The 26206-nt window shown below is 38.8% G+C and overlaps 1 protein-coding gene across 13 annotated transcripts in view; it reads left to right on the top strand.

The window, feature by feature from the left end:
* mid1 (midline 1) overlaps positions 1–22842 on the top strand; it is a 29247-nt gene extending 6405 nt beyond the window's left edge. For 4 of the 13 annotated variants that reach the window (XM_020713048.3, XM_020713050.3, XM_011489845.4 and 1 more), the window contains 10 exons: positions 7965–8686; positions 9880–9939; positions 16186–16281; positions 17739–17846; positions 19740–19888; positions 19977–20104; positions 20864–21007; positions 21431–21592; positions 21675–21882; positions 21987–22842. In XM_020713048.3, coding sequence (XP_020568707.2) covers positions 8021–8686; positions 9880–9939; positions 16186–16281; positions 17739–17846; positions 19740–19888; positions 19977–20104; positions 20864–21007; positions 21431–21592; positions 21675–21882; positions 21987–22335 — 2070 coding nt within the window. In that variant the 5' untranslated portion in view covers positions 7965–8020 and the 3' untranslated portion in view covers positions 22336–22842. Of the gene's footprint in view, positions 1–419; positions 593–1738; positions 1942–5413; positions 5507–6112; positions 6345–7964; positions 8687–9879; positions 9940–16185; positions 16282–17738; positions 17847–19739; positions 19889–19976; positions 20105–20863; positions 21008–21430; positions 21593–21674; positions 21883–21986 lie in introns of those variants that run through there. The other 9 variants (XM_078939799.1, XM_011489847.4, XM_020713051.3 and 6 more) reach the window with 9 other exon arrangements.
* Positions 22843–26206: the final 3364 nt, after the last annotated feature.

Here is a 26206-nt window from a genome sequence, read left to right as displayed (position 1 = left end):
GTTTGAATGAAACTGACATTTGCTGTAATCTGATTAATGCTTTGTTTGTACATTTTTTAAGTAAATGTGAATTAGTAAACTGGATAAAAGCCTATTATGGATGTGCATGTAACCCTTGCATGGCTCCTAAACGCAATCCATCCCAGAGCGGGGCACCTCTGGTCCTTGGTGACCAATCAGGAAGTCTTCCTTAAGCAGCCCCTCACCTCATCATCAAATGTGACTGACAGTCCCCCCATACACACACACACAAACACACACAACAAAAAGGGGCTATTTACCTCCTCATTTTCTCATGGGACTAAGTTAATGATCCTGGCCAAAAAAATAATACAAAGAGGGAAAGGCATGAGAAGTCAACGCCTGGTCGAACCATTTGGAACACTTTCTGCTTCCTTTTGAGAGGATTAGAGAAGAGGAGGCTGCACGAGGAGAATTTTAGAGATAGCAGGAAGGCAGATGAAGCAGCAGAACCCAGACAGAAAGTAAGAGGTAAAAGAAGGCTTATGAAGATAGCTGGTACTTTTTTATGAAATCTCTCTTCTTCATTCATCTGTCACTCTGGCTGTGGACTCACAGACGTTGAGGTAAGGTAAGGCAAACTCTGAATCGCTTAGAAAACCTGCTGAAATTTTTTTGTTAAACTTTGAGACAACATATGAGCATTTTCTCTGACTTAATTCAAATACAAGCACACACAGTTACACAAATATCCTCCTTTTATTTTCACTGCAATTGACTTATTTTCATGCATTGCTGCAGGAGTTTTCATGCTGTAATCATGCTGGCCTCACAGCTGCATGAGCATTGGCCCCTCTGCAAGAAATTAGCATGGTTATGTTATCTGTCAAACCACACCTTATGGTCTCTTTTTTATTGTTTTTCTTTCTCTCAGATTTCTTTCCCAACTCTTTTGAAGGCTGCAGGCCAAACTGAAACTCAGGGAGCTTTAGCTTACTTTTGATCTGAAATGAAGCCATGTCTTATGTGCTGTGCACAGCGGAGGCATTTGCCTTTCAAAAAGATATATTTATGCAAAAACTCACAAGCGAAATTGTGGATAATGAGATGATGGCACCGGTTTAAGAGTGAGGTGAGAAACTGATCAGACTTCATGTAAAGAGTCTTTTGTTGGGCTGCCTTCTGTGTCAGTCTGTGCTTATTTGTGTTTGGTGTAATCTCCGCGCAGCTGTGGACTGGTGAGCAGATGACAACAATCTGAGACAACTTTCAAGACTTTTTGAGTCAGGCATCACTAACTCCATACATTCCTTTCCATTTCAGTGATTGAATCCACACTGACAGGGTGTGATTGCTCAGAGAAAAAAAATATTATTGACAGTTATCTGCCTAAAGCTATTTTTTTAAGCAGTTCACTTGTCATTACTGTTGAATGCCAAAAACAATTGACTGTTAGTTTAGCCGTGGTAGAATTTCCACCACTCTATTGACAGTGGATCACTATTGTATTCTCCAGAGATTCACAGAAATCCCATGTTTGATTTGACTTTATTGAATTTTCCCTTAAGCTTGGAAAGGTTTCCAAATCCAAAAGTTAGCTGAGGACAGTGACAAGCAGTTCAACTTGTGCCTAAATATGGTCACACTCTGTGGTTCTTTGCGGTTTAGCCCTCCGAGCCCAACAACGGAGCTTTGTTCAAAGTTATGGCAGCACGCTATGCTCTGATAGCCCCTGAGTGATGGACCCAACGAGCAAAAGTTCAGCCCCTTTCACACCATTGGATTACAGAGCAGTTTACAGCCTACTGCATTTATCAGGACACTAAGTTTCTGACCCTCCTGCAGGCTTAGGACTCAGAAACTAAAGTTAGCAGAGGAGACAAAGGAGTAAATACAGTTGCATTGGATCATCTTTACAGAACTTAAACTGGGTGATTATAACAGATCTTTTCCTTCTGTTTGACTGGAACAATGAGGCAGGTAAGTCAGATCCTAAGAATATCATGTTCCTGCATATCTGTGTTTTCTACTAAACAGTGAGTCATTATGCGTTTCCAGGCAGGGATCTGTTAGTCAGCTCATTGGATGTTAGGGTTTTTCCTGATGTTTTTAACTGTGAATAATTCTTGAGGGATTAAATGACTTTAAAAAAAAGACTAAGGGGGTCGTATTTTTAATCAAAGGGCACAGAAGAGAGTGGATTTTCCAGAGTCAAAGAAGTAGCTTTGTTACATCTTTAAAAGCACAAGCTTTCCCCTTTGTTAAAGAAGAAAAAAACTTTTCTTCTTCTTGAAAGCCTTTCCTTTTCATTTTGGCAAATCAGAATAAAAAAAGTCACGAAAGAAACGGAGAAAAACAAGCAGACCCTGAGGTTTTACTTATTAATTAGTAACTCCTCCTTGTGAGAAGGAATGTTAGACATCCTCCCACCGGTGCACTAGCTCTGATCACTGGTGTGACTAATAAATATCAAGTTGTCACCATGGCAACACATATGGAGTCCTTTACAACATTGTTTAAGTGAAGAATCAGAAGGAATATGGGAGCAGACGCATTTGTGTGAGTGATTAAATGAATACTGCTTTTGGAAGCATGCTCACTTCAGTAAAAACAGGAAACTTGAAGCTAAGTTTCCTCTGTGTTGTTTCATGAAGCTGCCACATGGTGTCACTCTTTGAGCTTCTTTAGTTGCAGCAGGGCACGCTTCTGCAGAATCTGCAGAGTTTCCATAACATTTTGTAAACGTAGAAGCAAGATGAGATTAAATTTGTGCATTTTAACAGTTTTTAGATTAGAGATAGACCTCCTCTGATTGGACTTCAGGTTAGAGCTGCATGTTTGGAAAGTCACATTCCGTGAAGTTCCTGTGGTTGTGGAAAGGATACGGTGCTTTCCCGTTGATGTCTCCTGCCAAGCTGTGGGGAGGAAATGAGAGTTTATTGCAACTGGTGATGCAGACCAGGATGACCTGTGAGGTACAGACAGTACGAGCAGTGAAAGTTAGGGGAAAATAACTTGAGGAAGTCGGGAAGTGAGTCAATTAAAAACAATAAAAACACATTTTTGTTTCTGTCTGAAAGGATACTTAAGCCAGGCTTTAATTAAAGCCCCAGCAACTTCTGATTCCGTTTCTCGCCTCCATGTCATCATATTTGACAGATGTGTTTTTAATTCAGTCGCCAAGATGTTTAGGTTGGTAATTAACTTGTCCTCCATAATAATTTATACAGCAGCATTGGTGGCTGTTTTATTCAGGGCCAGGCTCCATTAGGCTAATCTGGGTAATGTGCGCAGCTGCAGATCAGGTGGATTTGTCAGTCTAATCAGCTGGCTGGAGCCTCTGCAGCTGTAAATCACATTAGGCCTGAGTGGGCTGTGCAGAGCTGCCTGCTGCAGGAAGCTGTGACCGGCCACGCTTTGGTCACAGCTACGCAGTCAAGACCGGATTACAGATAAATGTGTTAGGTGTCACCCGCAGGAAAGAAGACAAAGAGCTATCACACTCTTTCAGACTCTCAAAAGCCAACATGGTTCAGAGCTATTATTAAGGATGATAAAAGACCATAACCAAAAGGATTAGAGAGTGCTTGTGCAGGAAATTGCCTTCATATCTGAGGCACTGTAATTGTTTCATGTCTAAATTACCTATAACTTCCTCGTCAAGATATGAATGTTAAGTTAGTTACCAAGTTTGTCTTTTGAGAGCGGGACAGTTAACTTTATGTAACTTGTTTTAACATAACTGCTCATGTTAGACACTGACCACCCCTCACATTTTATCAGCTGTCCAACATTTAAGCTTTTAAATTTGATGGACAGTAAAGGAGCATTTGGGGGTAACTTTGCCTGAAGCAGTTATTCAAACAATCATATAGTGTGATTTTTAACTTCAAATGGGTCTTACCCTGAGCAGAAAGTGGTCTACTTAAGTATACTACAAGCATACTTGGTCCGTGCTTAAATTGAGACATATACTTGAAGTTTACTTTTTATATACTATCTTTTAAACTTGAAATGTTCCAATTTAGCCCGAAGAAGTATTCAGTAAGTATACTTCCTACACAATGTCTGTAGTAGGGTTATGATTAATCAACTTAATCGTTTAGTTGATTTATATTCCTACGATCCAGCCAGATAGATCTGTCTGAGGCAAAGTGTTGGTTGAATCAATCTATGCCCTTATAAAATCTACTCAAAATGAAATGAATCAATTTATAATGTATAGAGGAAAATACCGTTTGGATTGAGGCACAGTAGGAGAAAACATAAAAACGACAGAGTTCCATCACAGCAGACAACACAGGTGATGGCAGCAAAAAAAATGATCAAATTATCATTACTGTCATGTGTGGAAATACTTTGAATTTAGCTAAGACCACCAGTGTTGTAAAACGTTCTACTAATGTTCTGTTTGTATTGTTTTGATGTGGGAAAACAGCAATGGGCTGAACTTTATGAAACTATAATGTGAATGGATTTGCCATTAATTCTTGTTTACTTGTTTGTTTTTACACATATTTGAAATACACTTGATTATCTTGCAAAAAATACAACAAAACTGAAAACTTCCCCTTCACTTTACATTAACCAGGCATTTATCTTTGAGTCACTCTGGTTGAATTAAATTTAGGTAAGTGAATTAGATTGAATCAGATCCTTCAAGCTGAATCAATATTGACTATGAATTGTATCAAGAAGCTGAAATTAATATGACTGAATTGAATCATTGTTAAAATGAATCGTTACACCCTTAGTCTATGGTACTTGATATACTTATTCTTATAAAAGAGCAGACTTGTTAAAATAAACTTTTTGCTAAGGGGAAAAAGGTTTTTGGGCTTTTTTTTTTTGTTTATTGACAAAAAAAAATCCTAAATATTTTCAGAATCTGGCTTAGAAAATCATTCGTGTCTGTTTATCTTTTCAGTGCTCAAAATTTGCAGGGAATGCGACCGGCCACATTTTTCTATGATGAGTGATGTTCTCGTATATGTTTGGACAGCTGATATGACTCACAGTGGTCTGACAGATATTCAAACTTTATTAAGAGAACACCACAAAACCCTGAATCTGAGGTTTGATGCTGTGTACACAGTAAAAAAATTCCTTTTTCCCATGATCCACCAGCAGGAAGTCATTTGCCAAGTCAGATTTGATACATATGTAAAGTCTTTCAGTAAAACTGTAAAGAGAAATTGGAAGTTTATTCTAAAGTTCTTCCATAAATCTTTTTCAACATCATCTTTCTTTTTCCACTCATAAAACAGAAGTATTTTTGGATGGTTTTCTGACAGCTGGAATTGACAAGCGTACTCACTGAAAAAGCAGACTAAATTGAATCCGGGAGATGATAAAAGAAGCTCCCAGGCAATGGCAGTCACATCTGTCTGTCACGTTCTGCAGCTTGTACCCACAGGTTTCTCTGAACTTTAGCATGCTTTAATATTTACAGTGTCTGTCTGTGTCGTATGCTGGATAGTCTCTCTGGGGACTCCTTGAATGACACGGGAATCGAAAAGGAGCGCAGCAGGGATAGAAGCACACGGTAAGCAGATGGCACCTCGGTGGCTCCCTCAGTGGTGTCAGCTGGGATGGACATGGATGTTACAGATGATTCTGTTGGTTCTGGATCCATATGTGGTCTTAGACCAGAGGCTCAGTGTAAGACAGTAAAGTTTCTTCAGAGTCAGTTAAGTGATAACGTGGAATCCATACCTTGAGTTGCTGAAAGGAGCTTTTCTGTGTTCTACATGGCTGTTAAAAGGAGGAGGATTAAGCAGATCGGTGTCTGACCTAGAACTTTCTTTTTCTCAGGTGTAACACAAGTTTTTATTGTCATTTTCTTTTTTCAAATCTTTGAATGCCTGATGAAAGTGGCAGAAAAAGTATCATTTCATGGCATTGTGATCAGTGGGACAGTGAGACGAGGAAGCCTGAAACTGATCCTGAATGCGTGGAGTTTCTGAATGGACAGGACAGGGAGGACACTGACCTGCATGTGAGGTTGTGGGCTCTGCACAATCTCGTCCCTCCACTAATTTGCTGATTTTGACTCGCCCTCTGCTGCTTGCCGTTGTCTGCCTCCCCTCTTCTTCCAGTACTGGCCAGAGCTCCTGCTGCATAGGTGGAGCTGGCTTTCCTGGAATTGTCGGGCAACTTTTCCTGTTGTGCTTGCTACCTCTTGCTCAATCTTTTGCCTACTTGACAGCTCAGCTGCAGGATTCTCGTGATTGGGAAGACTTGTGCCACTCGGATGCATTTCTCCACAGAATGTCAGAGTTTTGTGCTGTTGCATTAGTTGTAGGCATGTTTTTATGACTCAGGTCGGAAGTTTTCCTGCAGCAAAAATGTCTCGGCAGTGCTATGTTGGGCGAAATCCATCGGTGGGTAAAGTAAACTGTGTATGAATGGGAGAGCTTCCAGGAATGTGTAATGTTACTGTTTGCAGTGGCATCTCGCCACAGTCTTATTGTACAGGCTTTTTGTGAGTAGACTACATGATATTCATTTTATGGCCACTGGCTAAAAGGGGTTTTCCTCTTTTCTTTTGTGCTTAGTAAACTAAGCTTTTTAAATGCTTTTTATATTCAAAAAATGCATTTGAACCAACTGACAAAAGCAGCTTTTATTTTGTGGCTTGGCTTGAATTGTGTGCTCTTATGTTTCAGCGTTTTCTTTTGGCTCATATTTTAAAGATTAGCAATGATCTATCAATGTGTCATGTAAGTTATTTAAGACTTGAGTGAAGAGGCTATCTTTGATTTTCTGAAACATTTCTCGGGCAAATCTGTTTCTGAATGTGCAAAGCACGGAATAGCAAAAACAAAAGCGAACAATTGCATTACATTCCCAGAGAAAATCTTGTAACAGAATAGCAGAATAGTTGCAAGTTTCTATCTTTGAAAAGAAAGGAAAGAACAAACCCAGGTCTTTTCCCGAGAGGTAATTGCTGGATCCTCGCAACATCAAAAGGCTGCTTGTGCCCGACTGTCCTGATAATCAGCATTTGCCCTCTTCACACATAATGAGTGAAAGTAGAGAGTTCACATAGAGAGGCGCTGTGAACACAGTGAGTCCACTTGCAGCTGGGGTGTCTGAGTGGCCAGGAACAAAGACTCAGTGTGTGAGATGCTGTGGAGCCCCAGCCATCAGCAAGCAATCCAATACACTTCTGCTTGGCTGAGCTGTCAGTTCCAACCGGCCTGCTCACCCGTGAGCTGCAACATAGAGCAGAACACATGCAGACTACTCCAGATGAGCCCCTGCTACAAACTTAGCTTTTCCAAACTGACACAGTGCATCTATTTTTAGTGCACAGGATTTTACTTCATTGGCTGCCTGCATGCTTCTAATTTCTCTGATTTTAATAGTATATCAAAAAAGTTATTCCAAAAAATCAATATATATATTAATATTTATAAGAAATTGCAGACACTCTGTGTAGGACCGGTTGTGAGTGTGCTTAGTAGAAAAATCTACAGCCTGGGAAACTCAAGTCATCTCTACAGAGACAGAGTATTGTTTAATGTGTTTTTTATTATAATTTACAGGTAAAACACTGATTTTCTGTTAGAGTTTGATGTAAAAATTCATTATTTTATTTAACGTCCCACCTGTGTTCAGTTGAAATATCTGTTTTTCACAAAGAAAATAGGTTAAGGAAAAAAAAATTGATATTGTGAATCTTGAATTTCTTAAATTGGAAATTAAAAATAAATCAATTTCTTATTTTCAAATGGATACACAACCCTAAATAGGTGTTAAATTACGCTCTTAAAACACTTGGGCTATTTCTCCAACCCAATTTTTGGATTATCCATGTTGGAATGTCTTTTTTGGTTACTTCTTGGAGCAATACTGACTTCATTTGAACACAATTTATGTTTTTGTTATGATTTTTCTTAATTGTCTCTGTTTTTTCTAAGTAAAATAACTAAATCTAATCCCTTTTTTTCTAATCCCATTATTATTGTCTAAGTTAATGTCATTGTCATTTTTTACAGATAGCTGATCGGCTTCCCTGGATTTCGCCAACATTTCTGCCTTGTTTTTCCTGAAAATGGAAACACTGGAGTCAGAGCTGACCTGTCCAATCTGTCTAGAGCTTTTTGAGGACCCGCTTCTCTTACCCTGCGCTCACAGCCTTTGTTTCAACTGTGCCCACCGAATCCTGGTATCCCACTGCACCCCCAGTGAGCCAATTCAGTCCATCAGCGCCTTTCAGTGTCCGACGTGTCGCTATGTCATCTCCCTCAACCAGAGAGGCCTAGAGGGACTCAAACGCAACGTGACCCTGCAGAACATCATTGACCGCTACCAGAAAGCCTCCCTGAGTGGACCCAACTCTCCCAGCGAGACTCGCCGGGAGCGAGCCGGTCCTGAACAAAAAGCCATGTCGTCCCCCGCTGACCGGGTTCAGTGTCAGTTCTGTGAGCAGGACCCTCCGCAGAATGCTGTGAAGACATGCGTGACCTGTGAGGTGTCCTACTGCGAGGAGTGTCTCAAGGCCACCCACCCAAACAAGAAGCCTTTCACAGGCCACCGGCTGATCGAGCCGTTCCAGGATTCCCACCTCAAAGGGATCATGTGTCTGGAGCACGAGGATGAGAAGGTCAACATGTACTGTGTGACGGATGAGCAGCTGATCTGTTCATTGTGCAAACTTGTCGGCCGGCATCGAGATCACCAAGTGGCAGCTCTCACTGATCGCTATGAGAAACTCAAGGTGAGAAAACAGTTTTTTTGTTTTTAAGGAATACTATTGGGATGCAAACATTCCCATCACTGCAATTCCCTTTAGAATTCAAGATTATTTTTTTATTTAGATCAAAAAACATCCGATAAAGCATCTCCCTATTACATGATACACAATATCACACTGCAGCTGTAAAAACCCTGCTCTTTCATATCATCATCCGCACATCCTAACTTCACAAGCAAAGTGATAAGGAACTGTTATAGCCAACGTTATATAAAAGTTTTATGTTGCCTTTCATGTGCAGTGGAAGTGGAGCAGTGGCTTTTAAGAGCTGGTGTTAAAAAAACTTCAGAAAAAAAGTGAAAAGAATATTCTTAAGAAAAGATTTGCTACCCCTTTCAAAGTTCATGTTTTACTTTACACATAAATGCTCTTCAGAAATCTGTGGAAGTCCTTACATCTCGCTGACAAATGGGGGACTTAAGGAAAGCGCTGCTTGAGAATATTCTTTTGTTGCTAATTGTCAGAGAAGCAAGGGTTATTTGTAAGCATTATTTATTGCATTTTGCTTTCTGAGCTCAACAGTTTGAACAAAACTGATTCATACTATTAATTTGTGCTTTTCTGACTCAGACTGTAATATTTAGTGTCTGAGTTAAAAGCTGTCTGTTCAAAAATAGACCCGCATAATAGTCAAAGAACGTTTTTATGCTCAATTTGGGAAGCTGAGATGGCCTCGATAAAGTATGGAAGCACGCCACCTGCTAAAGCATAAAAAGAAGGATCAGATTATAGGTTTACAACAAGATCAAAAATTTGCAAAAATCACTGATCATTTCATAGTCATGCACAAAGCACTTCTGCCAAAGAGGTTTTAAAACCTGGGAGCACCAGGTTAGCTCTAAACATGAGTTTTTGTAACATTTGTTGGATAAAATTGGAACTGGAGTCACAATATTTCTTTAACAAGCTTCCTCAGCCATCTGCATTGCATTCGACTGCACAAAAAGCTGTGTCCTCCTTACCGTCTCACAGTCTCCACGCATGACCCCACAATCAGTGGTTTAATGTATCACGCTGAACACTCTGAACCCTTTTGTGGTTTTCTTTCTCAATGCTTGCCGGTCACAGTGGAATTTTGGGGACACTTTGGGGTCGGTTTTGTCTGAGGAACGGTCTTAACTTTTCTCCTTTTGTCTGATCGTGCTGTCATTGTACAGAAACCCCCCCACCGCTCTCTCTGCATGGGGCCTGATCGCTCACAGCAGGAGGCAGACCAGGTGATCAGCATCATTTCTTTAATGGAACGATCAGTCGCAGTCATCTGCCTGAACAAACGCAAGCAGTCAAGTTAAATTGAAATATCATTTGAACCAAAGTCCCTAATGAAATATGGTAATGTGACCTTTGTTGTTATTAATCTACGAGTTCAAGATTTCATTGTTGTGGGAGTGATTTGATTATTTTAGCTACTAATTAATGTCAGCAGAAGCATTACTTAATAACATCCTTCAGATGATTAATGACACAAGATTCAAGGGGAAGGAAGTGGAGCAGAGTCCCGTCTTCCTTCTTGTAGATTGTTGCCTAACATCAACAGCCTACTTTCCACTTTCTTAGTGCCCTTGAAATGAAGCCGGTGTTTTTCTTATGACCCCATTTATTTTCATTTTTTATTCATTATATAGTTAATTAAACCATTTTTTACTGTTAAACACCCGAAGCTAAAGAGGAAGTAGCTGTTTTTATTCTGGGGAGAATTTATTTGAACTTGATACGACCACAGTGGCCTGCTGAGTGCAAAACTCTCCTCCTATTTCACATCTCTAACGTTATATATTTCAAAGCAAACGCATACATTTTCTCGCAAAGTCTGAAGTGGAACTGTACTTTTTTTTTTAACCTGCAGGCGACACAATCCTGTTTTTTTATTTCATTATGACAGTAATGGTTTTTTAATCACATTTCTACTTTCACACATTGAATGTAAAATTGGGAACAAACACTTTGAACTAAATTTAAATGAAATCTATTTGAACAGCACGAGAGAGACCACAGAGTTCAAATGAATGCGAATAAAGCAAAGTAATAAAGACCTTATATTCCTTTTATAATGAGATGACTGTAGCCACCTCAATCACATTGCTTTCTTGATGTAATATATAGAAGCAGTGTAATAACATGAACTGCAGGCGGGAACCCCTGTGGTCTTCTTTGACGTTGTGACTTCGGTGTTACTGAATTTAATTGGGTTGCCTTTCTGGATTTGTTTTAGTGAAATCCACTGAAGCTCTGTCAGATTCGTAAATTGGGACTCGAGTTAGGTTTGTGTTTTGAGCTTTTAAGAGTCTTGTTAGGCTGTCACTCAGGAGTTTTTTTGTGGTTTGCCTATTTTTCTGCTTCTTTCTGGAAGGGTTATTGCATCAGAAATGGGGTTATTAAGTGTTGCTTCTTAAATAATCTCCTACATAAACAGACAGCACAAGTTATGCGAAAGAAGGCGAACATTGAAACACCAAAAAGGCAAAAAGAAAGTAAGGGGGGGGGGGGGGCACTATTGGTACGGGGCAGGGGGGGTTGACGGGTCGGGGTCTCCGCTGAGGCCATCGGCGGTTTCCCCGGCCGGTTGGCTGCCTCGGTCCCGTCGAGGCCTGACCAGAGCTCTTCTAGGGCCGGCGTTTGGGGGTGGGGGCCTGGGCTTGCTCCGGGGGGGGCCGGCGCTTTCTGGCTCCCCTCTCTCTGTGTGGGGGTGGTGGTGCTGGGCCTGGGGTGTCTGCGCCTCCGGGGGTGGGGCCCCGGGGCTGGGTGGGCCTGGCCCCCTTGCTGGGGGGGGGGGGCGGGGGACGGCTGTTTGACCACCGGGGGACAGTCTATCATCTGTCCCCAACTTACCCCCTTCCTCATATAACCTCATAATAGGGTGAGGGGGTGGGGGGCTTAGCCTGCGATGAGCCTTGGGGGGGGGGTTTACTAGGCAGTGACCCCCCTCCTGTGGTTGCCGTATGGAGTGGGCCCCCCCTCTTTCGGTTTTATTTGCACCTTAGACATGTAGGGCCCTTGGTAGGGGGGGTGCTTGGACATCACTGCCAGCAAGCAGCGGATGTCCTCCTAGCACCCTACCCGCCAATTTTAACCGCACCTTAGACATTTAGGGCCCCTTGGTGGGGAGGGTGAGGGGACGTCACTGTGAGTAATCAGGAGACGTCCCCTTAGTGCCCTACCCACCAATTTTAACCGCACCCCCCTTAGTACACACACCCCTCCCCCCTCAATATATACATCCCAACATAAACACACACACATGCACACACACACTCTCTCAAACACACATACACGCACACACATTTTGCAAGGAAGGTGGGACCTAGGACCATCTGTCCCCTGCCTCTTCCCTGGTGGGGGGTACGGGCCCCTTTGCAACGGCGGCTGTGTCCCCGGGGTGCCGGCTTCCTGGGCCCGGCGGTGCTCTCTCCGCGCGGTGGGGGGGTTCACATTACATCTGAGCCGGGGGTGTTCGTGTCCCTGGGGGGTGGGTTCTGGTCCTTGCTCCTGAGTGCTGGGCCCCGCCAAATTTCCAACTGTGGCCGAGCCTGGTCGGGCCATATTTACAACACCCCTTGTGGGCCCTCTTTTTTCCCCGGGGTTCCCCCCTTCTGGGCGGGGGCGGCGGGCCCCTGCCTCGCTCCTCCCTGGACCAACCGTGGGCCGGGCGGATGGCTGCCTGGAGTGCGGAGTGGGTCTCCCTTGGGGGGTCCTGGCTCGTACCTGGGGTTGGGGCGGGGGGATGCCCGGAACTCCTGGGTGGTGGTGGGGTGCTCGTCTGGGGCTGTGGGCGTCCTTCTCCGGTGGGGCCCTGCGTTGGGTTCTCCCGGCGCGGCGGGGGGGCTGCTCTCCTGGTTGGGCTGGGGCGGCGCCCTCTTTCCCTCCGTGCCTCCCTGCTCTCTGGCTCTGGGGGCCTTGCGGCGGCCCTGCTGGCCCTGGCCTGGGTGGCGGGCTTGGTCGCCCGGGCGGCGGTTGTTCCCTGCCGGTTCCCGTGTGGCGTTGGGGGGATTCCGGCTGCCGCTGCTGGTGCGGTGGGGGTCTTGGGGTGGGGATGGCTGGGCACTCTCCCTCCTTCTTTTCACGTTCCACCATCCATTTTAGAAGAACATAAACACTCACCTGAGCACAGGTGTTAGCTCAACGGACTGAATGACTGAAATATTTCACACTAGTTGGTTTTAAGGCATAAGTATGCGTGTGAACACTATCTGTTTTGTGTACATGTCGACAGGTGGACATTTTTGCAACTAACAGGTGTGTTTATAACATTTGAGTGTGTGTGTGGACAGGCTCCGCCCTTTTTTTTGTTTTTTTTTTACATTTGAACCTTACCATAATGATTAACAACCAGTAAACTTGCTGCTTTATGCTGCTTCATGGTCTTATCCCCCTTCCCCTCCTATTATCACCCCCTACCCCCCCTCTCTCTAACGTCCCTCTCTCTTCTTCCCCTCTTTCCTTTTCCGTCCGGTCCAACACCAAAGATTTTCAGACATGTTTGAAATTAATAAAGTTTGGCCTCAATTACAAAAGGGGTTTATTCAGACATACCTTTGGTTTGTCTGAAGATTAATAACCCCTCTTGTTAAAGTAAAATATGTCCAACCCAAGAGGCCCTCAGCTCTCATCTGTCTGCCTAGCTGTTGGACAGGACAAGTTAAAAAAAAAAAAAAAAAAAAAAAAAAGAAAGTAATTCAGAACAAAACTAACAAATCAAGTGCCATTATGTGTCTAATTCATGCTAAACTTCAACCCATTGAGTATATAAGAGCGAACTGGAGAGAGTGTAACGTCACCGACAGAATCACCATTTTCTGCGATACGGACATCCCCATGTTGGAACCACGCAACAATAGTTAGCGGGGATCAGTCCAAGTCGGTCTGAGTCAACATTTCTATGGCAACCACTCTCGCTAGAGTGAACTTGGGAAGCCACACCCCTTCCACTGAAAGCAGGCTCCGGAGAATCTGTCAATCAAATGTTCGAGGTAGGGGCCAGCAGGCACCACATGCTTTTATTGAGGCCTCTGATTGGCTAGTTTATAACTTGAACAACATGCAATAAAGAAAAAATATATCATGAAAAAAATTAGGATTATCAAGAACATGTTCAAAAGAGGTATCAAAGCGATCAGAGCAAGAATGATTATTCTGACAAATATAATTACTGAGTAATAGCTGTTTATTTCTCGATAGAAGTCTATGGGATTATGGCTTCCTGGGACCAGCGGGTACGTCCTATGTGGAATTCAAGGGTGGAGGGGTCATTCAGTCCAGTTATCATATACAGTCAATGTTTCAAATGTAAATGCCTAACTGGACACGTGCCGCTCAAAGAACAATGTTGAAGCCAAACAAGAAACGTAACGCCGACACAGGATACAATGTTAGATCCTGGAATCAACCTGTTAGGATTCCCTGAGGAAGGGAGAGCATCTGATCTGTGCAAAGGTGTGGCACCAGAGGCATTCCCATTCAAAAGGAAATTGCTATTCTTTCCTCTCATCAGGTTCAAATGACTTCAGGAAAGAGACGTCCATTAGAGGGAAATGTGTGACTGTGCAAGAAAGATAAATGGGGTTGAAAGAGCTGTATTTCATTCTTTCTCTCATATCCATCTGCTCTTTATGGCTTTATTTGTTAGTCACTTCCCATAAATAATAACAAACCATTTGAAAACTTTAAAGCCCATCCATTTGGCTCTGTTTGAAATCCTAAAGATGAATATGTTATGGTCCATAGACCACTTCAGAAATGTGGAACTCAAGACTTGCCTTTACCTGCATCTGAAATGGCTTTCATCACTTTCTTTTTGGTATGAATAAATCATATTCACCAAAGCAGTAAAATGAATTCTGCTATTTTTGTACACAGTGACGCACACTCCTTATGAAATCACAATGTGACACACCTAACAGCCGAACATGAAAGTGGTCCCTTCACTGTTTTCCTAAAGCTTCGAGTTTATGCAACCCTTCTGTTAGCAATCAAAAAGACGGTCACTAAAAAAAGCAGAGATTAATTTACATACATTTCGGCTATCAAATTTGGGGAAAAAAAATAAATATGTGTGTTGAAATAAAATGCATTTTCATGGTCCAGTAACCATTTTGACACTTTTTCTTGGATAAAAGGATGAAAATATTTATTTTTTTATTTTGAAAAAAACAGTTACAAATTTTTACAATTGTTGCTGGATTGCTTGATTTGATTTATTGGAATTTAATGGCTTAAAAAAAAACAGAAAAAAAAAACAAAGAAACATTAACCCATTTCTAGTATAAAGTAATATATTGATAAGAAAGTAAAGAAAAATGAACAAAGATAAAAGAAGACGATACGATTATCAAATAAAGTCAAATAAAGTTTGTTTTGTAGCTAAACGGAGTGGAAAAAAGCACACTTATCTAATCTTATCCCTATTGTGTTATTTCTTTATATATTTATATATAAATATTTACATAGTTGTCATAATCTCGTTTTTTGATCAAGTACAAATTATTTGTCAAGTAAAATGGAGTGTCTATTGATTATCCTCTAAAAACAATGTAGCATAATTTCCATTAACCTTCATGGATCAGATTCCTGGTGCTCATGGATTACCATCAGAAAACATCATCACATTGACACAGACATCATTCAGCAAACACTTTGGTGATCAAGTAAAGAAAATCATTAGCCTATTTAAAAATATCAGAAAATGCTTTTACATCATTTCAGTAAACATTACGCATCACAGGTCATTAACAAAAATTGAATTAATTATCCTAAAAAAAATTGTACTTATTCTGCAACGTTCATGTTCAAACACATCCTCGTCAAACTGATGTTAAACTACATAAAAGAGATAAAAATACACATCATATTTAGCATTAACTGTACTGGCATTGTACTGAACATGACTGTTTTTGTAATAAACATTAGTTAAATATTTTATTTAAATTCCCACAGTATTCCACTTGCTTGTAAATGAACTTTGTGATGACTTTGAAATAATGGAATAGAGGGTTTTCATGTTATAATATCTTGTTTTAGGATTTTTAGTTGGTAACATTTATTTACACTGACAATAATTGATCTATGATACTAGTTAGCATTGACCTTTTATTTTTTTTAAATAATACAGACTTTTAAACTCAATGCTGGTGCAAACCCCAATTACAGTAAGAGATTAAGTTAGCACTGTAAGCCCTTGATCTCAGTTGGAGATTACCATGGCCAGGGTTTAGTTGTCCAAATCACTGGCAGATGCTCTGCTAAGCCTCGTGGCTTCAGCAGGCATTTTGATGGGATCTTTGGCACACCACAGGGAGGGCTCTGGGGGTGGTTCACACTAATCGGATTTCATTGTTAGCCAGTACTGAAAACAGTTGACCAAAAATATATTGTTACCACATGTTTCCATACTCAAACAAAGCTTCATTTGGTTGATCATACTTTGGTAGTGATCATATTGTAACAAGTGATTTTTTTCTATTTTGTAGAAAACCTTGGATTCCAACCTCAGTAATCTAATCAAGAGGACCAGCGAGCTGGAAAACTTGATGGGCAAACTTATCCAAACATGCCAACAAGTGGAGGTGAGGTTGTTTGTCGGCCTCCTTTCAGGAGGAAATTCTTGCTCTCTTAAGCATTTGGCAACAGCTACTCCTTAAATTATTAAAAGCATGATGAATGACTGCATGTACAAGCTGCATTTTATCATGTCAACAACACTGAGTGCCCAGAGGGAGACACAACTGAAATTCCTTTAATGTGCCTGCCACATATTGTTGGAACCAAACAACAAGAACATCATGTTTTGGCTCGATGTATGAGAATGACAGGATTTATATCGTCAGATTTTGAAACCTCCACATTTTATTTAAACAAGTTTTCTTTCCAAGAAAACGAAAAAAATCTTTTACAAACCTATATCGCTTGAAACTGATAAGATAATTTCATTTAGTTGATTAACTACATTTTGTGGGATATTCAGACATGGTCTTCAAATAATGATTTTATGACCATATGAACTAGAATCCACTTGTTTGAATTGATTTATTTTTTATACAAGTTTTCACGGATCATAATCTGATAAGTGGTCAGTGACGTGTGACCAGTTTATTTTGAACTAAATTCTAGCATTTGGTGGCCTCTGGCCTGAGCAGCTCCAGCAATTTGTTACTTTATCTGCCATCTTATTTAAATGTGAACAAAGAAGATTTTATGAAATACACCCTATTTTGTCACAATATGATATGATTGTTGTGTGAAAAAGGCAGTTAGTTTCCGAGTGCACTCACCTGGGTTCCTTTTTTCAGCTCTTAAACCATGCAGAATTATGGCATGCTTTGTTCCAAAACATTTAGATGGCAGGGGAGTTTTCAGGGAATGTGTCTGCTTCAGGATGAGCATTCAGAATGAGGAAAACCCTGGTTGATGGGTCAAAATGTCTTCCTGAGCTCAGATTTAAGGTCAATGGTCGCGAAACATAATTTAACACAATAATTGAAAAAAAGTTAAAATAACAGATTTGTTTTGTTGTTTTTCTACTTAAAATGATGTTTTTCAATGATTTTACAGTTAAAGTTTCCCTTCTATTGTGTTCTTATATCCTTTTTTTCTTTTATTAAAACACTTTGGTGCTTCAATTCTACAAACCTTTATGCATACAGATTGACTGGATTAATTTAATTTTTATGTTGGTAAAAAGTCACATCAATTCAGCTTTAATGTCAATACCATGACCTGTCATTACATATGTCATTTTGCCACAAACTTTTACTTTATGAATTGTAAAAATTAAACAATAAATTGACTGAGATATGTAATATTTAGGATTGCGCAAAAAATGTTTAAAAAATCTAGACAGAATCATCCAAACACTGTTTTTATGTTGTGAAATTAGATTTTTATTTCAAAGTTTCTGGTAAATTAGAATTTTTGCTCACTAACATAATATTGATTCTACTGTTCTCAGCCTTTAAAGTAAAATATGTGAAGAATCAATAATAATTTTCTGTCACTGTATTATCTTGAATTTTGATGTGTCCAGGTGAATGCATCAAAGCAAGAGAAAAAGCTTCAGGAGGAGTGTGACCTGCTGGTTAACATCATACAACAGCGGAGGCAAATCATTGCAGCCAAGATAAAAGAGGGAAAGGTGCTTTCTGAACAGTTTTCTTTTAACTTCATGCTGTTCGTTGCTTTGACCTCAAAAGATAAGTATGTTGATCTGAATCTTTCGATCCAAACAAACTGACATAACCTTTTTAAGAATAATGACACTTTTTTTCAGTATCTAAAGGTTTTCTTTTAGTTTTTGTCTGCTCTGAACAGATGTGACTTTTTATTTTGGAGCCAGTTTAACAGGAAGTATGATGGCAAATGTTTACTACAATCATAAGAAAGCCTTGTATTGTGTTACAACATGAAAAGCATCTCTCAGTTGGAGAAAAATGTGCAGTTTATTGTTAAGGTCTCAATTGCTTTCAGTCAAGCTGCCAAATGTTAATGCTTAGGCAATTTAGTTTGTGAAATCCACTAAACGTGCACAAATCTTACAACGCTGTCTGTGTGTTTCTCTGAAGGGTTTGGTATGGTTTTTTTCTCACTCCTGGTCCTTTATACTTGAATGAAATGTTTAGATCATTTTATTATTATCTGGGGTGGCACTACACAACAGATTGGTCTTTATAGCTAATAACAGCTGTAATACAGAAGCACTCTGTATGTAATTTTACAAACAAATACTCCTGGTTCAGCAACTTGCTTTTTTCTTATTTTGGAGTGGTTTTATTGTTTATCTAGTAAAAAAGAAAAATACAAAAACTTGTGTAGAAACCTAAGCCGGTAAATCTGTTTCCAATAAGTCGTTGGTAACTTTAAGGAACTTTCAAGGGGTTCAAAGATATTTAGCATGTCTTCAATATAATGTGACATGACGTAAAGATATAGCAGACAAAAGATCTGTGAGATATAATTGTGTGTAATTATTACATTGATTCACAACACAGAAAAGTCCAAACTTTTTTTTGTCCACTCTTGTGGTTCCGACCCATGAGTTAGGTCGCATATTGATCAATTATAGTTTGTCTTATTTGGATTTGATTTGATTTGAAATGGTTTATTTCAAGAAATCAAATAAGAATAATAAACAAAAACAATACAGTCATCAGTTATACATTCATACAATGACGAATCAAACAAGGATAAATAGTCATATTAATAAATATTGCTTGTTTGGTTGATTACAACATCTGTTAGGCAAAAAACAACACATTCTCTTAATCTTATAAATAATATAAAAATAATATAAAAAAGACCAAAAAGAAGGAGCACATTTCTCCAATTTTTAAAATTTCTGTCTGGCTCCCAATCGATTTTAATGTTGTTTTATTTAATTAAAATGTAATTATTGGAGTCCTCAGGTCCTCAGGTGCAGGTCTTGCTAGTGGTCCCCAAGGTCAGAATAAAAACCCACATTTAGGCCACATTCCAGCACTGTGGTCCCCACCTGTGGAACCGCCTGCCTGAGGATGTCGGGGGTTCATCCACTGTGGAGGTTTTTAGGGAAAGAAAACAAAAAATCATCTTTTTAGCTTATCTTAAAATAGGTTTTTACATGATTGTATGAACTGTCTTTCTCATTTTTTTTACCCTTCATATTTATGTTGGGCTTTTTTTGTTTAAGATTACTAGATTACTAGAATAGATTTCCCACATTGTTTTTTAGTAAAGCACTTTGTGGTGTTTTGTAACAGGAAATTTGCTCTTTAAATAAAGTTAGACATGAATTTAAATTCTGAAAAAAGGAAAGATTTGGGCTAAAACTAAAATTACCCATTTTTGATTGAAAAAAGACAAGAATAAGAATGTAGAACTTTCAGGGCAAAGTAAAATTTTGAGTTTTAGTTTTAAGTTGAGAATACTACATTTTCATACAGATGGTTGAACCCTGTCCAGGTTAATTCCTGGTAACATAACTTTAGAACAGAGGTTTATGGTTTTAGAACAGCCTGCTCATTTTCTACCTCCATGTCATGTTTCTCCTCAGGCTATGAGGCTGAGAAAGTTAGCGCAACAAATAGGCAGCTGCAAGCAGTGCATCGAGAGGTCATCCTCCCTCATCTGTCATGCTGACCAAACCCTCAAAGAGAGCGACCACGCTTCCTTCCTTCAGACGGCTAAAAGCATCTGCGAGAGGCAAGAAAATACTTAAAGCCAATACCATGAAACCCTATAGATACAGCCGATAAAACAGTTGCCATGTGGTTGTCCTTTTTTATTACAGAGTGTCTATGGCAACAGCCTCCTCTCAAATCCTGTTACCAGAAATTAACCTGAAGGATGCTTTTGATACGTTCACTTTGGACTTCTCAAGGGAAAAGAAAACATTAGAAGGCTTGGATTACTTGACAGGTAAATGTTTGGCTATGTAAGTCAATAATATTGATATTTAGCAAACGTTTCAGAGCTCCATATTTATTGCATGCCTATTTTGTCTTCTAAAATCAAATCCATTAGATTAAACTTGGAAAGGCATGCAAATGTTCTCATTTTCAGAATCATAAATGTATTACCAAAAAAAATGTGATTTCTCTACCTTATCTTTATTCTTGTGGTTTTAGCTTTTTCTCCACTTTACAGTTTTTATTGTAATGCTAAGGCAAAAACACATTATCGCTTGCTTGTAATTGTAATCCATGTTCTTAGTTTGAATTTGCATTGTAGATTTTTAGAAACTTTTTTTATTCTCCGCATGATTCATACAGAAAGCATCTCATGGGAATGATGCATACCTCATTTTTAGGAAAGCATGCTTCCAGAGGCTCTAAAAGGGTGGAAGCAGTTGGTTTATGTCTGTTGTGTGGGTGAAAAACAAAAGGCTTGCAAATCTAGGCGGCAGTGTTTTCCTCAAAATGAAAAGGGTTTTGATTATTTTTTTCTGCTCCTGTTGTGCAGAAAGGGTTTAACTCTGCATGGAGGTTGTAGCTGTAATAGCTGGAGGAGCTCCAGTGTAGATTAATTACACTTGTCAGACACAAAAGAATGGTGCCGTTTATCCAGTGCAGGTCTCTGCATCATTCTTTTTTTATTTTTGTTTGTCACTTAGGTTTTTTTAAATGCAGAATTAAGTCTACTCAGCTCTTATTAAATGTTCTTTTTTTTATTCTGCAGCACCAGAACCACCGATGATCCGCGAAGAGCTGTGCACAGCCTCATATGACACAATCACGGTTCACTGGACATCGGATGATGAATTCTCGGTTGTATCATATGAACTTCAGTACACCATCTTCACTAACCAGTCTAATGTTGTCAGTAAGTCGGTAATTTATCTTGTTAATTAGAGTACAGTTTATTATTTCTGGTAGAGAAAGAGCCTCTGATATAAGGATTCTTTTCTTTTTTTATGGAGGCCTTAAAATTGCCTTCATTGTTGCAATGCCGGGGCATTTTATTGTGTTAAAACAGGAGGAGCCGGCAGTTGTTTTTTGGCTATTTGAAGCGGTTTTATATTTTATCATTGATTTTTCAGTAACAAAAAGACGTTAACTGGCATTTTGATTTTCTCAGCCTCCAGCTTTATTTTCCAATTTCTTATTTGTATTTTTTTCTATCTGCTTAAACAGTTATCAGGTTATGTTTTATAAGTCAGAAATAGATGTCATAGATTATAAGACTAGTGATAATCAGGCAGAGAAAGTGTTTGTCATTGACTTTGTGTGTGTGTTGGGGCTTCAGGTTTGTGTAACTCCATTGATAGCTGGATGATTGTTCCAAACATCAAGCAGAACCATTACACTGTTCATGGACTCCAGTGTGGGACCAAGTACGTTTTCGTTGTGAAGGCCATAAACCAGGCTGGACATCGCAGCAGCGAACCAGGAAAACTCAAAACCAACAGTACGCAGTTTTTATATTTCTGAAAAATAATCAAACACAACTTTCTGATACAAATGGAGAAATGTCCGCTTTGCTTTCTAAGGTCAGCCATTTAAATTGGATCCAAAGTCTGCTCATCGGAAGCTTAGAGTGTCTCATGACAACCTAACAGTTGAGAGGGATGAGACTTCGTCCAAGAAAAGCCACAATCAAGAAAGATTTTCCAGCCATAACAGCTACGGAGTCACAGGAAATGTCTACATTGACAGCGGCCGTCATTACTGGGAGGCTCTGATCGGAGGAAGCACCTGGTAAAAGCCTCATCAGCTTAGAGAAGCACTTTACAGCACAGTGAGGTATTTTTGTCCCCAGCTTTTTTCTGAAATCTCATCCTTAGTTGTATGGACTCTTGCAGGTTTGCCGTGGGGATTGCTTACAAGTCGGCACCAAAGCACGAGTGGATTGGGAAAAACTCAGCCACCTGGGTTCTGGCTCGCTGCAACAACTCATGGGTTGTCCGTCACAACAGCAGAGAAATTCCCGTGGAGCCTTCGCCACACCTGCGGCGGCTCGGGGTGCTGTTAGACTATGACTCTGGGTCTCTGTCCTTTTACGACGCCGTTGCCTCTCAGCATTTGCATACATTTGAAATCAGCTTTGCCCAGCCGGTGTGCCCAGTCTTCAACGTGTGGAACAGGTGTCTGACCATCCTCAGTGGGCTGCCTGTGCCTGATCACTTAGAAGGGACGGACTACAGTCACTGAGGACACCTGAAGGACAGAAATGAGAGTGAAGGAGTACAAAAAAATGATACTCATTGGAGTTATTTAAGACAACAATAATATGCACTTGCCATTTTTGTGTTTTTTTTTTGCTTTGCACATTAGGTATTTGCTGGGTGTTTTAATGCTATTCTTATATTTTTTTAAATCTAGATATTTGTAAATGGACTCCAAATAATAATTTTTACTAGTATTTTGGTATTTTGAAACTCTGACTGTAATATGGCTCCCCCCTTTTACTCACATCCTAATATGATGAACCATTAAGAAATTATTTTCAATTTTGTTTTTGTATATTTGTGTATTGGACTACTTTAATTCTTTGGTTTTTAAGTGTTTGGATTTTTTTAATGATGCACTTTGAAGACAAAAATTACCACCATGAAATGTGAACCATTTCTTCCATCATTGCTAACGTCTGTGCTCTGGAAAATGCACTCAGAATAAAATTAATTATTAAGAAAGCAATAAAAGAAATTCCCTTCACAAGCTTTACCCTCCTTCGACCTAATGTTTTATTGTATTTATTATTTGCAAATGTGTTTCCACAGTTTAGAACTGTGAAATAAGTCATCTCACGACTATTAAAGCTACGAAGCTAGACCACCAATTTTTTATATATACTGTATATATTTTTTTGACAAAATCCAATGAAAGAAAACCTCTTGTGATGTAACCAGCTAACATTTTCACTGCAGACAAAAATTCCTTTTGCAAAATTTATAAATTCATACAGAAAACAAGAGCTTTTACCACCTCTTGATGTTTACACACTTTTACTTTTAATTTCTCAGGTGGATTTGAAGAGATTTTTTACAACACTGTGCTAAGAAAACATTAGGAACATGAAGAGAAATGTCAAAATTCTGGCTATACGGTACTCTGACCTGAACTGAGCCAAAATGTCAACCCTGACAGATTCACTCTGGCATCTCTTTTTGTACTGGCATAATTTGCCTTGAATTCTGTAGCGTCTCGTTTCAACAAAGAAGACAAGGGTTAAAAAAAAAAAAAAACTGAACTCTCTATGACCTCACCATGAGACACCCTGCAGACAAAGCTGTAATACCCAAGCAGCAAGCACCACCTCCTTTTCCATGTAATGCCTCCAGTGCTTGATTTGAAAACCCTTTCATTGAGAATAAAGGCTGCTGCTTTTAATTCTGCATAAACTAGGAATTTGCTTGTGAATTAAGGAATATAATAATAATAATAATATTAATTATATATAATATATATATATATATATATATATATATATATATATATATATATATATATATATATATATATATATATATATAATTATTTTTACATACATTCACAAGCAAATTCCTAGTTTATATATATATATATATATATATATATATATATATATATATATATATATATATATATATATATATATATATATATATATATATATATATATATATATATATATATATATCTTCCACTTTCGGCTTCTCCCATCAGGGGTCGCCACAGCGAACAAGTCGCATGGTAAATTTGGCAATGTTTTACGCCGGATGCCCTTCCTGACGCAACCTTCTCAAACCGGGCTTGGAACCGGCACAGAGGTAGGAATATATATATATATATATATATATATATATATATATATATATATATATATATATATATATATATATATATATATATATATATATATATATGTATGTATGTATGTATGTATGTATGTATGTATGTATGTATATATATATATATATATATATATATATATATATATATATATATATATATTGGAAACAACCACGCAAAAAATTTTGTGTTTAGGATTGTGTTATCCAACGGGTTTTATTTACAATATAACCCTATGACATATTTCACTGCAACTAACTCCTATTTAATAATTAATTTGACTATGATGAAATCAGCATGACTGGACATAAACATTGCAATTGACGTATGTTAGATGATGCTTCAGGTGTAAATGCAAGATACAAGGCTGATTCGTAGAATGAAAAGACTTGGAAATGTGATTTCAAGTATGACAAAATTTCCCCAGTGCTCCACCTACTGGATTTCGTTGTGTGGAAGCGTGTGTGTGTTTGTATGTGTATATTTGTGTGTGTTATAAATAAATAAGTAAGTACATGACGTAACTTTCCCAACCAAGATGTAAACATGCCATACTGGTCTGTCTGTCTTGATGTGTTCGCTTTGTGATATTATTTTTGATAATGACATCATAGGCTTAAGAAGGAATTCAGCTTGTGGCGAATAGAGACACTCAGAAAGGATTAATAAAACAATATTATACATTCAATCCCAAAAATGTTTAGGACAATGTAGACTTTTAATTAAGAACTTTGAAATTATTTTATAAAGAATAAATATTAACAAGAGACACATATTCCTGGTGCAAGGTTTTGAAGTGCAAACAAGCTACAAACTTTTTACGTCTTTTATATAACATTTTCTTGATAGAATATCCTTTGTACTTGCTGTCATTCAGTTCTCCTAATTATAAAGGTATTAGGATGTGCTGCAAGCTTCTCTTCTGTCTTGTTCCATATCTTGTGAAATTTACAAGCATTAATTAACCAACAAATAGTGTTTTTATAAAAATAATATAAAAATAAATAATATTTTTTCCATCCAATTCATTCTGTACAGTACTTTGTAACTATGCTCTTTGTCTATTTACTGTAATACTGTAGGCCACAGCTTTTACTTAATTTGCTCAATTGTTTAATTTGAAAATGTAAGACATGGCAGTCTTAAAATTAGCTTTTAACGGCTCTACATCAAACCACCAAACTAGCATCTTAATGAACTCAAGTTACCGTAGGTTAAGTTCAAGTTATATTTAAGTCCAAACTTAAAACTTTATCATAAAGTTCTTGCAAAGTTTGTTTATCTGGTGTATTTTATTAAAAAGCTGTACGGAAACTGTCTCGTTTCTTCTTATTCTTCTTTTGAGTATTTTTAATTTGTTTTACACATTGTGTTACTAGGATGGTTACTACTGCGTTACTGGGTTAACTTCTCTGAACACTGACGTCCCTCTGTCAATGAAAAGAGCTCTGCTTTGCTGCCATTGGTCCATATTCATTATGTGGAGAGAAAAATACAAGACGCGATTACGGAGGTGGAAAACTGGTCTTATGACTGGGGATTCAAATTTTCAGTAACTAAAACAAAATGCATGGTTTTTACTAGGAAACGTGGAACTGTTTTGAACTTAAGGTTATATGGAGAAGCAATTGAGCAAGTACATAGTTTTAGGTACCTGGGTGTTATATTGGATACAAAATTGAAATGGAGAGAGAACATTGATAGTATAGTAGGGAGATGTAAGAAAGTCATAAATATAATGAGATGCTTGAAAGGTACTGGGTGGGGAGCTAGTGCACAGGCTTTAAAACAAATATATATTACAATGATTAGGTCAGTCACAGAGTATGGAATTATTGTTTACAATACAGCGTGCAAAACATTATTACATAAAATAGAAGTCATCCAAAATCAGGCTTTGAAAATATGCACTGGGGCTATGAGGTCAACTCCTGCTGTGTCATTACAAGTTGAAATGGGGGAGCTACCATTGAAACTAAGAATTAAACAGCTGATGCTTAACTATTGGGTGAAAATACAGGGTTGTGTAGATGTAGAGAACATGGTTAGGAGGGCTATTGATCCTTGTTGGGAAAGTGATAATGGGACAAATGAAAGTGCTGCTTGGAAATTAGCTAGGTTAGCGAAAAAAGCAAATATTCATGGCAAAACCCTAGTTAAGACGTTTTTGTACCCGACCACTCCTTTCTGGATTTTTCCAACTGCGCAAGTGGATTTGTATCTCCATAGAACAATGGAGGATAGAAAAGGG

This window comes from Oryzias latipes, chromosome 21 (assembly GCF_053564925.1).
Source record: "Oryzias latipes strain Hd-rR chromosome 21, Olatipes_Hd-rR_3.1".
NCBI classification, from domain to species: domain Eukaryota; kingdom Metazoa; phylum Chordata; class Actinopteri; order Beloniformes; family Adrianichthyidae; genus Oryzias; species Oryzias latipes.
The sequence above is the reverse complement of the archived record's forward strand: the minus strand, read 5'-3'. Positions and strand labels throughout refer to the sequence as shown.